This window comes from Nematolebias whitei, chromosome 7, assembly GCF_014905685.2.
Source record: "Nematolebias whitei isolate Nwh7 chromosome 7, NemWhi1, whole genome shotgun sequence".
Classification (NCBI taxonomy): Eukaryota; Metazoa; Chordata; class Actinopteri; order Cyprinodontiformes; family Rivulidae; genus Nematolebias; species Nematolebias whitei.
The window spans coordinates 10,311,897-10,328,690 of record NC_056504.1 but is presented as its reverse complement, the minus strand read 5'-3'; the positions used below and the strand labels follow the sequence as shown (position 1 = coordinate 10,328,690).

Sequence of the window (16,794 nt, the reverse complement as noted above, 5' to 3'; positions counted from 1 at the left end):
ATTCATGTAAATAATGTCACCATAGTCAATGGAGGGAAGGGAAGTCACAGATACAAGGCGTTTCCTAGCATTCAGAGTTAGGATCTATTTCTGAAAAAGAAACCCAGTTTAACTTTCAGTTTCTTTACCAGGTTTTTGATGTGGGACTTAACTGAGGTGTAAATCGACCAAGATACCCAAATATTTATAAGAATCGATAAACTCAATAGGAACTTATTGCCAACAAGAATAAGCAGACGATGAGGATTGTACCGTTGTCTGTTTTTGACACTGTCTGTTCCCAAAGTATCTCCTGAACAAGTGGACAACTTTTAATTAGTTCCCAGAAATTAGTTACCAAATGTACATCTACAACGGATTAACGTTTGAGTCATGCTAGTTCAAGATAGCCGCCACAACCAACTGATTTACAAAACACAAAAATGGCTTTAACACGGTATTTTTATTTATTTATTTATTTCACAAATATGGAGCTAAAATCTGAAGTAGTAGTGGCTGATAGTCATTCACAGCACATACCTGTACACATAAATAAAAAATAAAGAAACAAATAAAGAAACTCTGACATAATCACACAAAAGGTCATATGTAAGGTTTAACCAAAATGGCTCAGCAGTGTCATATCTCAATATAAGATGAGACTCTGGCGTGAAATCTCAGAGGCGACGTGCAATCTTTCAAGGAATGCTAGGTCTTTGATCTTTTGTGTTTTTTTCTTGTTTCACTGCCTGTATTAGATGGTCGTCAGCACATTTGCTGTTTAGTACCATCACAGAAGACGAACACTATGAGCTGGGTCTGTAGTAATACATATTTCACCAACTAAAACATCAATATCACAAGTTTATGAAACATTTATAATCTTTCCACTTCAATCCTTTACGGATTGACAGACCAATCCAACAAGTCCAACCGTCCTTTTCTTGATTCTTGGACATAATTCTGCCAAAAAAAAACTTCCAAGATGGACGAACAGCAAAGTGCAGATTTGTCTTTTCCCTTTTAGGGGTTCATTTTCACATTTATCAAATATTATCAGGATTATCAGAGTCGCAGAATCAGATTAAATCAGTGAGACAAGTCTATAATTTTATGATGAGGTGTGTGTTTTGTATAAGAGTTGCAATTCTTCCACTCGTTTTCAAAGTGCGTGTGACGCCTCCGCTCTGTTGATGGAAGTGCCTCTTTGGAGTTGTTTGGGAGTTTTTCCGACCGTTGCAGTTTTGCCTTTGGCATGCCCGCGCTTTCAGAGCGCACAAGAGTAATTTAGTCGTCTGTGTGCGTTTGCTTCTGTGAAAGAGAGAAACGAAGCAGAACTTCACTACATGAGGGTGTGTCTCATCCTTCAAATTGGTTTTTGAGAATACGTTGTATGTCGTATTGAGCAGCTGAGATCTTTGTGCCAACACATCACCCTGGCATCCTTCCTAAATGCTGATTACTTGAGCTCGTGTGTGTATGTGTAAGCGAGTCGACCTGGCGCACTGATAGATTGGAGCATTTGTCCGCCCATCGTTTTTTTTTTCCGGCTCGCTTCTTTTGGATGAAGAGGGAATTTCTTTCTTGTTTTTCTTCAGAGCAGTTGATGAGAACAGTGAGACCAAATTGCAACAAGACACAATCTGAGAGAGAAGGCGTCGAGGAGAAATAACCAGATGGGCTTGATCGGAAAATTCTTGTTTGTGTTTATGAGCATGTGTCAAACAAACTTGACACTGTCTGACGCGGAGACAGAGGGAGTGTTGGGGAAAATTGCGGCTCGTCTTTTGAAGGTTGCTCCGAAGAAGGGATTGTTCTCTTTCTTTTGTTTACAAATTGTTGCCTATTTCTGTGAGGATCAGTCCTGTCTGTGAGGTTTTGGATGCAGACACCACAGCAGGAGTCGCGTCCAAGGTGAAGTCAGGTTCAGCTCGCTTTTTCCATGTGTGGGAGCAAACATGGAGTTTTGCACCAGGAAAGGGTGTTTTACAACAGAAAAACGAAGGCTCGCCACATTTATTGCTTCTATTGTATAAAACAGGGGTGTCCAAAGTGTGGCCCGGGGGCCATTTGTGGCCCTTGAAGTGATTTTATGCAGCCCACATTTGCAGTTTAAGAGTGGTGTAAATTTGGCCCGTAGGCTTCAGAGACTGATGCAGATGTAGATCGTTTGAAAGTTTAATGTTGATCATTTTTTTATATAATTTTTAGGTTTAACAGCAAAACAGAAAAAAATTTAAAAAAAAGTCTCAAAATGAGCAGTACAGTAGTCCCTCGCTACTTCGTGATTCATTTATCGCAGTCTCGCTCTGTCGTGGTTTTTCAAAATAAGATTGTACATGACACACAATTGGCTGATTGATGGATGAGCCGCATGATCGGCATGGAATTTTTATTTGAAATAAATTATTTTAAATTATTTAAAACCTGCTGCACCTTTGTGCAGCCCATACTGCAGGATATGTTTCCTGCTGCAGCTGATCAGCTGATCACCGTGCAGAGTAGAGAAGTGGGCGTGGCCAAAAGCGCTTGCAGGTGTCAAAGAGCAGGCGAGGCAGGGAGCTGATATGACGTTCTGTGCTCTTTTAGAGCATTTAGAGTTTAGAAACATTGTTTAGAATATTGCAAGAGTGTGGGAAGGATTTAAAACACCTTTATAAATATTCTTTATAAATATAAAAATAATAATAAATTTAAAATAATAAAAAAAAAAATATATGTATGTGTGTGTGTGTGTGTGTGTGCTTTTTATTCATATTTTCATGGCTCGTGACTCCTTTCATCTTAAAAGTTTTGGCCCACATATGAAAATGTTTGGACACCCCTGGTATAAAACAAGGGAGGTAGACATGGCTGTAGGATCTTTTAGCTTTTATTTATTGTTAGATAAAATATACATTACGGCAAAGACTGGTTCATCCCAAAGATCCAGTCCCCCGGCACAAACAGAGCAATGTTGTGTATGCTGTTCAGTGTCAGGAGGGCTGTGATCAGTCTTACATCAGGGAAACAAAACAGCCACTGGCCAAAAGGATGGCCCAGCACAGAAGATCAACATCATCAGGCCAGGACTCTGCAGTCTACACTCATCTCCAGGCCAGCGGTCACTCTTTCAGGGATGAAGATGTTCACATCCTGGATAGAGAGGAACGATGGTTTGAGAGAGGAGTAAAGGAGGCCATCTTTGTGAAAAGAAACCGTCCATCATTAAACAGGGGTGGAGGCCTCCGGGTTCAATTGTCTCCGTCTTACAATGCTGTGATTGCTAGTATCACTCAGCCCTCTGTGAATAACAAACAGCCATCAGTGTGCTAATGATCCATTGTTAGGCTGATGGTCCTTCTTGAGCATGTGATCAGCTGGTTTTGGTTGTCAGCAGCAAACTGGTTGATCCACTCTGAGACGGTGCTATTTAAGAGACTGAGCTGAATACAGCACCTCAGACTGAGGAAGTCTTTCAGATGAGAGATGAAACGTTTCTACATTTGTTTTGTTTTTTTGAATGTCCAGAGGACCAGATTTAACTTTTTTAGATAAAATATACATGTTTCTTTGTTTCATTTTAAGGTGTATTATGAACATATCTTCTGTCTTTTCTTCATTCAGGTCTGGAGAACATAACAGATTCAAAAGTGTTACAGAAACCGTTTCATATCTTTTTGCAGATGTATTCAGGCAACAGAGCAGAAAATCAAGGGCGACTCAAGTAAATTTATTTGAGAGAAATGAAGCAGAGTGGAAGGTGATCTTTACAGAGGGGTAAAAGGGTTTATGGGGACATTTAAGAAGCTACAAAGCCGTCACGCTGAAGCCCAAACTAAAACTTTAAAGGCATGCTCATATTTATTCTGAAAGGAAAGGTAATGCCACCCACACTTCAGCTTGATTAATCGTCCTTATTCCTCCTCTGGTAACTGAAGGGTTAAGCTGAAAGCCTCCGAGTGGAGTAACAGAAGAGAAGATGATGAAAAACGGGAAACTGACCATGAGAGAAATGTCCGAAGGCCGACTTATGAAGCTGTTTTCAAATTCTAGATGGATGATAGCCAAGAAAGATCAGGTTGTTACGGAGGAGAAATGCTTCTTAACGCAGCAGGAGCGGTGTAACGCCGGTCCCGTTTGTCGACTTGTGTTTTTCATTAATGACGTAAATTGATTCCATCAGCGTAGAGATAAAAGACAGAATAACCAGGAGCTTGTATGTCCAGAATGAAACGTCTTTCAGGTGGAAATAAGAAGAGACAAGTGACAGAGTGATTGATGGTGTAAACAGTGTTAGCCTGGTTGCTTGGATCTTGGCTAAGTGTTTGAGGAAGCTGGTGTTGGGAGCTGCAGGGGTCTCTGTGGGTCACGTATTGTTTGTAGCTGACAGCTGATGAATACCCACGAGTGTACACAACAGACCTGGTTCATTTAACCACCAAATCTCCTAAAACACCGGAGGCGTTTGCTGAAGAAATGATCATATTTTCTTTCAACACATAAAGTTTTTTATTTTTTGTTCCCACTTTAGAGTCATCAAACGCATCTTTACTGACAAATGCAGAGAAGATCGCCACTATCACCACCACTCACACCGCTCAGCAACAGGCCACACCTGAGGCCAGGTGAGCAGCACCCTGACAGAGTACACCGTAAAACCAGGTCTTTAGTCATTGAATTTCTTAGATAAATGTTTGTTTGATTCTGTTTCAGGACCAACACCAAACCAAAACAAGAATCTTATGAATTCAAAGCACCACCAGCTCCCCCTCCTCAGTCCACCACCCAGACGGATTCAGCTCAGGTAAGAGCACAGCAGTCACTCACCTGCCATCCATCCATTATCTTAACCCGCTGCTTCATTTTTGGGTTGGAGGGTCACTGGTGCCCATGTCCAGCCACCACTGTTTGAGGGGCGGGGTGCACCCTGGACAGGTCTCCAGTCCAGAGACAAACGAGACAAACAACCATTCGCTCTCTCACTCACACCTAGAGACAATTTAGAGTTACCAATCAGCCCAACATGCATGTTTTTAATCTGTGGGAGGAAACTGGAGTACCCAGAGAAAACCCACGCATGCACAGAGAGAACATGCAAACTCCACCCAGACCAGAATGGGCCCCTGGCTGGGATTCGAACCAAAGATCTTCTCGCTGAGAGGCAGCAGCTGTACCAACTGCGCCACCGTGCTGCATCAGTTCATTTCATGTCTCCCATCAGGCACCGCAGCGCTCCTCCTAACCGCATCACCACCGTCTCTCCAAACATCCATTCATACAGTTACATCATCCAAACACTCATTCATCCTCTGTCCCCTCCAACTTGCACCTCCACCCACCTGACCAAGGACAAATGTGCTTTTTGTAACGTGTTTATCTTTTGTTTTACGCTCGCCTGCTGGTGTTAGCTGAGTCTGTGCATTAAGGGAAGCCTGTTTACTTTCAAAGTAGCTCCTCAGACCATTGTGTTCAGCGCTGAATTAATTTGGTGTTGTGAAGATGGCTCTCCCAGATAACATTGATCCCTCCGCAGAGGAGATTAGAAGGACATGAAGACAAAGCTGCAGAGACTGTCTGCCTGTCCTTGTGATGCCCAGTCTGTCTCTGGCTCTCTATTGCCTAGAGCCCAGGGCATCAATAATTCAGCACCCATACACCTGAGCATATGCATACACACACACACACACACACACACACACACACACACACACACACACTCGTGCAGAAAGAAAGAGAGTCTGGCACAATGATTAAATGTGTGTGACTTTCCTGGAGGTGGCATTTGTCCTCCTGCTCCTGAAACCAGAGACTGCTTCAAAAAGACACACATTTACAAACCAAACCACAAAAAGTGACCTTGATGCTAATGTGTCTCCGTCCCTCTCCCCGTTTGTGTCCACATGTGGTCTGCCTGCATCAGGATTCGGAGTTCTACTCGGTGGACCTGGAGCGGGACAACAAAGGTTTTGGCTTCAGCCTGCGGGGAGGCAGAGAGTACAACATGGACCTGTACGTGCTACGGCTGGCTGAGGAGGGAGCAGCTGTGCGCAACGGAAAAATGAGGGTACGGACACAAACTGGCCAACGCACCAGCACCTTAACCTGCAAACTGGTCTTTATGTGGACTCATTGAAGCTGTCACTCAAGTTTGTCTTGAAAACTTTTTTTGACTTGAGTTGTTTTGGAAATGTGAAGGTGAAACGTTTTGTCCAGTGTGACCCTCACAATTAAAAAAAAAAACAAGACTATCCACCTTCAGCTACACACACTCTAATGCAAGACTCAGAAAAATCTTGAAGGAAAACAATTCCTATGGCATTCTTACTATTGTACTGAATTAAAACAAAATATACAGTAGTCCCTCTCTACTTCGCAGTTCATTTTTCATGGACTTGCTCTATCACGGTTTTTCAAAATAAGATTGGACATGACACACAGTTGACTGATTGATGGATGAGCTGCTCAATCTGCATGGAATTTTTATTTAAAATGAATTATTTTAAATTATTTAGCACCTGCTGCACCTTTGTGCAGCCCATACTGCAGGATAAACTTCCTGCTGCAGCTGATCAGCTGATCTCCGTGCAGAGTGGAGAAGTGGGTGTGGCCAAGAGCGCTTGCAGGCGGCTGAGAGCAGCCAGGCAGAGAGAGGGAAAGCATGACATTCTGTGTTTGTTTAGACCGTTTAAAGTTTAGAAACATTGTTTAGAATATTGCATGAGTGTGGGAAGGGTTTAAAATGCCTTAATATGTATATACAGTATACATATAAATACTAAAACTACTACTTAATGCTTGTACTACTGTTCCTACTTCACGATTTTTCACTTATCGCGGGACTTCAGGGTACAGATCCTCCATGATAAACGAGGGACTACTGTATTTACATATCTTTACATATCTTTAGTTATATTTTACTCTTGTTGAATTTTCACTGGAATAATTTCAAAACCAACTTTTTTAAAAATTATTGTACACCTTTAGCTGCTGTATTTGAAAGCACCAAACAGATTCCCTGGAGTTCTGCTCCTTCAGCTGATTTAGCTCATAATGCAGCAAGCCCGTTATTTATCTGATTAGCTTTTGCCCTCATAAAGTCTACAATAGTCCCTCAGTTAATGCGGGGGTTACGTTCCAGACACCACCGCGATAGGTGGTGAAGTAAGAACGCTATATTTATTTTACTATTATATATATATTTTAGGGCTTTATAAACCCTTCATACACTCTAGCAGTGTTCTAAACTCTTAAACCTACATCATTTTAACAACATGCGTATATGTACAGTACAGTACTGCAAAACTTTACGCACCGTTGGCTTCTGGGTAATGTAGTTATTTTGACTTGTGTTACAGTGTAGGATTATTGAAAGAAAACTACAAAATGGCGGCGCCTGACCAAAGTAATTAATTTTTTATGTTTTTATCCCGTACTGTGCCAATCACGTGACAATCGTGTGTCGTGCACAATCTTACGTTGAAAAACAATGATAGTCAAACCGCGAAGCAGCGAGGGACTTCTGTACATCTTTGTTGGAATGTTAAGGCCTCCAAGAGAAATCTACTAGGAATCATCACCATAGATCTGCTAAATCTAAAAAAAAAATGAAGCAACCGCCACGTTTTATTCATTTAGCCGATTACAGTAACTTGTGTTTCTCTGAGTGGCGTTGACTATTTATCTGTTCTGAAGTGATTAGTTTTAAGAACTCCTCACTTGCAGGTGCTTCATAAAACTGCCGGCTGTTCTGTTTAGCACCTGACTGCCTTTTGAGACTTCAGAGCCATCACAACAATATTATCCGTCACTGTAAGTTGACTCGCCTAGTGTGCACCCCTCCCCCACCAATTACTGCCAGCCGTGCTTCAGCGAATACAAACACAGTCATGTGAAATGATTTACTGTCAGTGCAACATTAAAACACACAAACAGTGCAGCGCTATGGAGCATAACCACTGACAGAAAATGTAGCTTTTAATTAATTACAGGCCCCCGCCTCAGAAGATGCCATAAAATGTGATATTTAACTTTTGAATTTGATAAAGTGCAAAGCTTGTAGTGCTTCATGTGTGCAAGTGATGATACGTGTCAGAAACTTGTTGGTAGGTGTTTTAAAAACGTGTGATTTAAGTATTTTTATTTTCCTTTGCCCATCTCAAGGAGATCATAGAGTCTGTTGTTCGTGCCGCACTTTGTTTGAGCGCACATTATTAGCCGAATTATTAATAGCGGCGGCTCTGTCAGGCAGAGGTGTTGAGGAGAGATCCACTTTCTGCCTGGGAGGTATTCCCCCGGTGCAGACGGCGCTGACAGATAACCTGAGGAGTGCATTCAAAGAACCCAGAAGTGTTTTTTCCTCGTTCCTGTTTTCCATCTATCATTTTCTCCCTCTTCCTCTCAGCATCACATGATGCTGTTTAGCGTGTTCTCTCTGTAAACTGTTAGAAAAAATGTTGTTGGGGGGAGCAAATGTTCATTTCATCATTAAGTAGATGTTGATGTGTAACGCCTTGTCAACCTGTCCTCCCTTCCCTTGTCTTGTATCCTGTTGAACCTCTTTCCTTCTCTTCATCCTTCCGCCCTCTCATTTGTTTTGCTCCGCTGTCTCCTCTCATTTTTCTGGCCCATCTTCACCTCCTCCTCCCCCACATTCACCTGTCATTATACCTTTTTTTTATTTTATTATTATTTCCTAAATCCCACCTTTTCCTTTCCCTCTTCTCCTCTTTTCCTGCCTGGCTGCTTATTTTTCTACTCCAGGTCGGCGATGAAATCTTGGAGATAAACGGCGAAAGCACCAAGGGCATGAAGCACGCGCGAGCCATCGAGCTCATCAAGAACGGAGGACGACGCGTCCATCTGGTGCTCAAGAGGGGGGATGGCTCCGTGCCTGAATATGGTGGGTCAATCTACGAAAACATTCCCTTCTCACCCATCTTCACACCCTGAGCCGGGGCCGGTGGATGGTGGTGGGTTGAAGTGGGAAGAACTGAATCGCTCTACCTGGACCCTTCAGCCCCTCCCGACGTAAACACATCAGGGAGAAGGGCGGCTTGGCTTTAGGTCTTTTACGTGGTGAAGGTCTTTCCTGTGCTTTTTGGATCCCGGTGGGGGAAGAGCTGGAAGCTGCTGTCACCTGCTCTCAGTTTCCATGTCGTCCTGCTGTCACTTTTCACCTTCTGGCCTCTGAGCAAATGTACTCTTCTGGGACTTTACAGGACGGTGGTGGGTCTGATTTCAGTGTTACTTAAAAAAAAAAACTGTTTACAGGGTTTGAATGGCCATAGCAGGAAACGAATCAATGATTCTTTTGATAGGAACATGAATGGCTTGAACACCAATTCAGCATTTTAAGCGGAGAAACTTGAGTCATTGCACCCCATCAGAGAAGTGGGACGTCTCACAGCCACATTGTGACACAAACCTATTTATGATATTTATTGAAGGTGAATGTAAGCTACTGAACTCCTAAAGGTTTAAGTGAGAAACACACTGAGAAGAAAAGGCAGTGAGCCGCTGTGCTTTTCTCCATTTTTAATTCAACGTCTCACTAATGTGCTTATTACTCACTCGTTCATGGGATTATTTTTCCTGTTTTTAATCTCAGCGTTAAATGTCATTGAAATGACGAAAGATAAAACGTCACCACATTCTCGTTAAAAAAACAAAACAAAAGAGTTGTTGCGGTTATATAAATGTTTTTGTACAGTGATGAAATAAATAGAGGCATTTTTAAGTATTTTTGTTTGTTGTACAGAGCCATGAATCAAAGCCACATATTAATAGATTAAAGTTTATTGCTGCATGAACTTGTTAGGAGTGTAAATCTGAACTGTTTTATTTGCTCCTCCTATTGTCTATTTTCCATAATATTTATGGAATATCTCTTTTTTTTTTAATTGTACTGACAAGTTTGTATTGATAGTCAAGAGTAATGAACAATTTACTTTGTCTGGCCTTTTTGTCTGTTTTTCTTTTTATTATGTTTGAGCGTAGAGTTGCCTATGTTAAGCTTCTTTGCGCTAAGAATGTGCCGTCTGATCTGCAACATCGTGTGAACTTTGTATATTTGGACCATTGTTTGTACTTTTTAGTTGATTTGTCAGTTTTGTTGGTGTTTTTTTTTTTTTCTGATATTTGGATTTGGTCTTTCTGCTGCTTCTTTGTCTACATGTCCAGGTGTGTGTGTGTGTGTGCGTGTGTGCGTGTGTGCACTTGATTCCAAGACGTTTCTGTGTAACAGATTGCTTTCACTGAAGGGTTGGGTCAACTTCCTGGACTGTCTCTTTACTCTGAATGACTCGATGATGAAATAAACACCTTTTTTCATTACGAATCAACACAAACAATAATTCTCTCGTCTTTCTTCAAGTCTGTTCCAGCAGATCTAAACTACTGTGTTTTTTTTCTGTTTTTGTGTATCCTCTCCTCTCTGTGTGTTGCTCTGGGCTTCCTTCAGGGATGGCCGCTCCCCATCTCACTGCATGTGTGAGAAATGACAAGATGGGGGAGGCCTCTGTCCTCCAAAATCAGACCACGGTTTGTAGCTGTCCTCTGTCGTCTGGCTTTCTTTGTGTCTGCGACTTCTTCATCCCGACGTGTGTTGTGTGGCCTCAGATCACTCATGCCCGTGCTCTACTCCATGCTTATAAATCCGTTCACCCTTTGTTAGTATAGCTACTTCTGTAGCTCTTATTTTAAACACTTTTAAAGCTTTAAATGCAGTGCCCTTATAAAGCAGGAGATGACCTAGTCATATGAAGCATTGGGGTGGCATAGGAGAAACGTTCCTGGGACTAGATTGGTAACATTCAGTACCTTTTTTAAAATGCCACCCAAACACCTTTCGTCACTACAGTATCCTGTTGAGTCTCATCTTGATCATTTGAATTGTGTTGAAGACTTACTTTGTGTCTGGGGGTTTATAATGGTGCATGAAATAGCATGGCTAATCTGCACAATCTGTGTCATTACAATGAAGGACCTCAGCACTGATTATAATTAGCCTCTGGTCTAACCACCCAACAGGACACACTTCATTCTGCTTCAGAGACGTGACCCCAAGTTAGGCCGGGAAACAGGTTTGTTTTGGGTAACAGCTGTTTTTGATGCAATGGCTGCTTCTCGACCGTCTCACTGCCTTTTATTTCGTAAGCTGCTATCATTGGCTGCTACTGTGCCATCTAACATTTGCTTTTAACATCAGACTGGCTTCCATTGGAGTTGTTCTCAGCTTCATGTCTGAGTGAGTCGGCATGATTAATGTAAAAGCCGTTCGAGTCCTTTAGAGTCCAGATTGCATGTTCGATTGCGCTACTCTCATTTGTATGTCACACTGTGTTGCAGACGGCAACCCTGACGACCTCATCCCAGCCGACACAATCACAAGGCTACAAAACGCTGCGGAAGTGAGCAACCTGCCCCAAGTGAGCACGCCATCAGAGTCGAGCAACCCACCAGAACCCCCGCAAACATCCCGGACCAAGCCAGAGCGGAGCCGCCGGACTCATGGCACTGGCACACAGCACCGTTCCAAACACCGTCACCACTCCCCTAACAAAACCAGCACAGGAAAACACAGGAGGAGGAAGAAGGATGGCAAGGAAAATCACGGGCACCGCCACCAATCCAGCGGGCGCCACCGTAGCCGCCACCACTCTCCTAACAAGGGGCACAGCCGGTCGCGCAGTGCAGACAACCTGGATAACCAACATCGAGGACACCGCCGTGGTCGCTCTCCAGAAAGGAGGCACGGTCATCATTCTTCCTCCAACCACCGCTCCCCGTACCGTTCTCCACGACGCTCGCCTTACCGCTCGCCCAGACGCTCGCCTTACCGCTCGCCCAGACGATCTCCGTATCGCTCTCCTCACCGTCACAGGTCTCCCCACCGCTCTCGGCACTACTCCCCTACCAGACGTCGCCACCACTCAACAGACCCCTACCGGTATGGCTCTGCGGAAAGACAGACTCGTCAAAATGAGAAGCCTGTTTCCAATGTGGCAGCGCTGAATGACCCAGTCAGGACCCCTGAACCCAACCTTTTTGATGACCTCGATCTGCAGGAGTCCTCTACCCTGGGCCGTCTAAACAGGGAAGTCACTCTTCCACCTTATAAGAAAGAGGCTCGCCAGTATGGAGAGAACAGCCTACTCATGCAACCCTCCTCCATGGAAAGGGCCTACAGAGGGGACAGGTTGCTGAGTGACGTGCCGTCCCACACCCAGATGAACACTTACAGAGACTTAACCCTGCCCAGAGTCCGCACCCCCGACTTTGACTCAGCCTACGAGAAGTACAGCTCGCTGTTGAGGGGGCACACGCCTGATATGATAGAGCAGGATGGGCGCCGTGCCAGCGGAAGTATTACTCCCGATCTTCAGTACCGATCCCGCAGCCTGGGACGAACCATCTCCCCAGTCAGGTTCAGAGAGGACGACTCCGAGGATGAAGAGGACGATGACAATTTTGTAGCGGCTAAAGTGAAAGAGTACTACAACACACTCAAGACCAACACCAGTCGTCCGTCTAAGCCTGTGCTCCCCGAGCCCAAGAAGACCTACAAGGAGAATCCCAAAGACCTGAGCATCTGATTGAACATCTGTCTCAAGAGAACTACCCACACGACGCCTCAGTTACTTCCATTACCACTCACTTCTGCAAGAATGCACCTACTTATGTAAACACGCTCACACACTTGAACGCAACACACCCGATGACCATATATGCACTCACACTCTACTTATGTACCAACGTCGAGTTACTAACTAAACGGTGATTCCAAATGACTTTTGAAAGCTGTAACTTTTCTGTTCTTTTTTTAATTGTACGTTTTCTTTCTTTTTTTTGTTTAAACATTTTACATTTACAGACTTTTCCAGAAAATGTAAAACCAGAAAAAAACAAAGATGTGCCTAAGAGTTCCATTATCAAGCAGCATTTTGGTTTTGATTTGATATATGGCGGGCGTTTTGTGCCCCACTGTCAGACGATGAAATGTATGTACTTTTCCACGAGGGTTCTGTGGAAGTACCGCTGCCGGTGCTTCCAACGATGCTGTGCATGTCTTTACCGGTTTCAGTGTCTCTCTCTCTCTCTCTCTCTCTCTCTCTCTCTCTCTCTGTGTGTCTCTCTCTCTCTCTCTGTCTCTCTTTCTCTCTGTCTCCTTCCAGTGCCACTGTTTTTTAAACATTTGACCAGACTATAGCACAAGCCTGCATTTGTTTGTATATTTTTGACAGTTTGCAGTATGTGTACATTAAGAGGTGATCATTTTAAATGAGTGAAGGGAAAATTAAAAGTTAAAACTATGATGATGATGATGATGATGATGAAAAAATAAAATAATATATTAAACAAATGGCCATGTGAGTTTGCTTTTTTTTTTTTTTTTTTTTATTTTTTTTTTTTGTTGATGCTCCTTTCACCATCATCCAAAATGGTTGTGGAATTTAATTTGATTTTTTTAGAGTTGGTACATTATATTTTTTAAAATGCTTGAACGAAAGGCACATGACAGCAGGAGGAAACATGTAACAAGCTCATCATCTGGGCAAACAGAAGGGAACATAGCGAGGAGGCTTGCATATTTACTGAAGGCCTTCCAAAAGTGTTTGAGGAAAAGCAAAATAACTTCCATCTTCAAACAAAGCTGAGATAGGACAGTCTTTTCCACTCACTGATTACTTTATCTGCTTTTCCTGAGTCAACATTCCCTCATTCCTTCCTTATCCCTCTCCTCCTGCTCCATCCACTGCCTGCTGTAAGGTTCGTTTGACCAACGGCACAAGAATCTGCATCCATTACTGGAACAGGGATAGGTGGCTGCTGGAGAGTCCTGTGTGGAGGTCCTGGTCCTACCCTACAGATTAACGGAAGCAGAGTATGAAATAGACAGGCGTGGCCCTTTTGTGGCAAATGAATAGCAGAGATTAAGAGAAGTGGGATTCAGTGGAAAGGTTATGAGCATATTATGTGTTACCAGTGGCAGAACGCATGAATGACCTAACATCTAATCCAAGTGGAGCTATCTTACAACTCCAGCGTAAAAAAAAATCATTTTGATTTATATACTTGCTATTTTATGAACAATCTATTTGTTATTACTCATTATTCTTTCAGCAAGAATGTGCACATTTCTAGCTGGACGTGCTCCAGTCAACAGCTGCTGTTGCTTCTGCTACAAATGACTGTCAATGGATGTGAACAAGCATGTAAACATGCAGAAAATGGTCGGCCGTTTGAAATAGATCATTAATTTTTAAAGCAAACCTGTTCCTGTTTTTAGTACGTTTAGTATTTTACCTTGTTTTCTAAGGCACCTTGATTTGATTTAGTTTTATTACGATACTCCTGGGACTGAGATGGTGTAGAGGCAGGGCAGCTGACCTGGGACCAGAAAGTCGTGGTTCGACTCCCTGCCATCTCCACATGTGGTGTCCCTGAGCAGGATACCCAATCCCCAATTGCTCCCCGGGCGCTCAGTAGCTGCCCACTACTCCACCTGGGTGTGTCCCAGGCACGATGGGTTAAATACAGAGAACTGATGTCGTCAGGGATGACAACACATAGCACGTATGCTTTTTAGTTTTTACTTTATTTGCATTTTGTTGTTTATTGTTGTGTGCATTATCTGTGGTTTTGTCTAAAACAGGTCTCTCTTGTAAATGAGTTCTCATGACTCAGTGAGACTAACTTGTATAAATAAAGGATGAATTAATGTATTGTATCACTTATGATTTGGTCAATATTTATTAACTTGTTTGTGCGTGAAAGCTCTAAGACTGTCGGTTTTAGACGACAGCAGTCCGCTTTGCTCTTAGCCTCCCTTGGACTAGCCGTTAGCTCATTAATCTATCCAAACTGAGATCAGACAGAGCCATCTGCAGCAGGTAGGATATTTACTGTTCATAATATTTCCAAAGAGCTCGGTTATTGACAGATTGAAAACACTGATTTAAAATAAAAATCTTATTAAAATGCTGCTCTAAGCAAGAACAGGAACATTTTGTTATTTTTCCAACACTGAAAAGTGAGACTTTGTTTGCTCGTCTTCTCTACTTCAAGCTCACCACGTTTGCTTAAAACCTCGGCCTTGTTTCAGTTAACACGCTTTGTCAGCAAAATATCTTGTGAGTCACTGAAGAGATTTCAGTGAAACTATTCTAGATTGAACATCTACAACTGGTTAAATGTGTCAAACTCGAGGCCCGAGGGCCAAACATGGCCCTTGTTAACATCATATCTGGCCCCAAAGCCAATATTTTTAAAGTTAAATATTCTTAATTCTTTTCATTCTACTTTAAAGATCAGCATACTTTATTTTGTGCAGACATGACTGTTGGACAACTCTGAAGCCAAGAACATTTATTTTGAGTTGTTTTGTAATCTATGATTTTGAAATGTTGAGAGATCAAGTGAGACTGATGAAACTCTTGTTGGGGAACTTGTTGAGGTATCTGACTGGAGTCGATGCTTTGACTGAAACTGGCTGTTTGAAATAAGTTATTAATGTTGACCCTCTTTCTAACAGTGTTTGACCCTGACTTAAGGAGTCAGCCCAGTTCAAGATGGCTGCCACAGCCAAACAACCTTTGCCTGCACAAAAACAATGTACAGGCATATATCTCAGTGAATATTAGACACTGAGCTAAGATCTGGTGTGGTACCTGAGTCATTCCACCACATACCCCAAGCACTAACAGATCGTGTGAAATGATGACATTACCAAACTGGATGAGGTTGTGTTATTTTCAAGGTTTGAAAGTAATTCTGTCACTTCTCACGATAAGATGATCTCAATCTTAAACTGCTATAAACGTCACCTGGAGACACGTCTTAAAGCAGGCATGGGCAACTTAAGGCCCGAGGGCCAAAAGTGGCCCTTGGACAATCTCCATCAGGCCCTCAACGTCCTTAATTCAAAATATTATTTTTTTTAAATAGATTGATTAAAAAAAAAAAACTGATTTATCAACGAGACAAGGAAATTGGGCAGCACGGTGGCGCAACTGGTAGAGCTGCTGCCTCTCAGTGAGCAGGTCCTTGGTTCAAACCCTGGTCCAGGGGCCTTTCTGGGTGGAGTTTGCATGTTCTCTCTGTGCATGCGTGGGTTTTCTCCGGGTACTCCGGTTTCCTCCCACAGACCAAAAACATGCATGTTAGGCTGATTGGTAACTCTAAATTGTCCCTAGGTGTGAGTGAGAGCATGAATGGTTGTTTGTCTCGTTTGTCTCTATGTGTCCCTGTGATGGACTTGCAACCCGTCCAGGGTGTCCCCCGCCCCTCGCACAGTGATTGCTGGACATGGGCACCAGCGACCCCGTGACCCAAAAATGGAATAAGCGGGTAAAGATAATGGATGGATGGATGGACTTAAGGAAATTTAAATTTAAACATCTTGCACAAAACTTTAAAAACAAAATTATTAATCATGTTTCCTGAACTAGACTGAACCGTAAAGACTTAGCAACACAAATACATAAGTTTGCTTTGCATATTCCTGCTAATGTGTATAACATATTAAGTTAATATAATGTCACAAGAGCCATTTTACAGAACATGTCTTATATTCCTTAAAGTATTTTGGAAAGATGCTTTTATAAAGCATGCTAAGTATGCTACAACAAGAAAAAGCCTGACAGAATATTAGATTATCTGTCATAAAGTCTGATTCTCTATGCAGCCCTTCGATTGCTTCAAACATCTTGATATGGCCCTTTGGAACAAAAAAAAAAAAGTTGCCCACCTCCGTCTTAAAGGAATGCCAGGGCCTTTATTTTTTTACACGACTTCCCTTTGCTGCAGCATATGCTAAGGTACTTAATACGATAT

General features: G+C 42.6%; 1 protein-coding gene across 1 annotated transcript in view; it reads left to right on the top strand.

The window, feature by feature from the left end:
• The window catches only part of magi1b (membrane associated guanylate kinase, WW and PDZ domain containing 1b), a 189,788-nt gene extending 176,987 nt beyond the window's left edge, over positions 1 to 12,801 (top strand). Inside the window, exons 19-23 of the mRNA XM_037678617.1 lie at positions 4,493 to 4,586; positions 4,675 to 4,765; positions 5,882 to 6,025; positions 8,722 to 8,860; positions 11,308 to 12,801. Of these exons, the coding sequence (XP_037534545.1) occupies positions 4,493 to 4,586; positions 4,675 to 4,765; positions 5,882 to 6,025; positions 8,722 to 8,860; positions 11,308 to 12,554 (1,715 nt within the window). The 3' untranslated portion in view covers positions 12,555 to 12,801. The remainder of the gene's footprint in view (positions 1 to 4,492; positions 4,587 to 4,674; positions 4,766 to 5,881; positions 6,026 to 8,721; positions 8,861 to 11,307) is intronic.
• Positions 12,802 to 16,794: the final 3,993 nt, after the last annotated feature.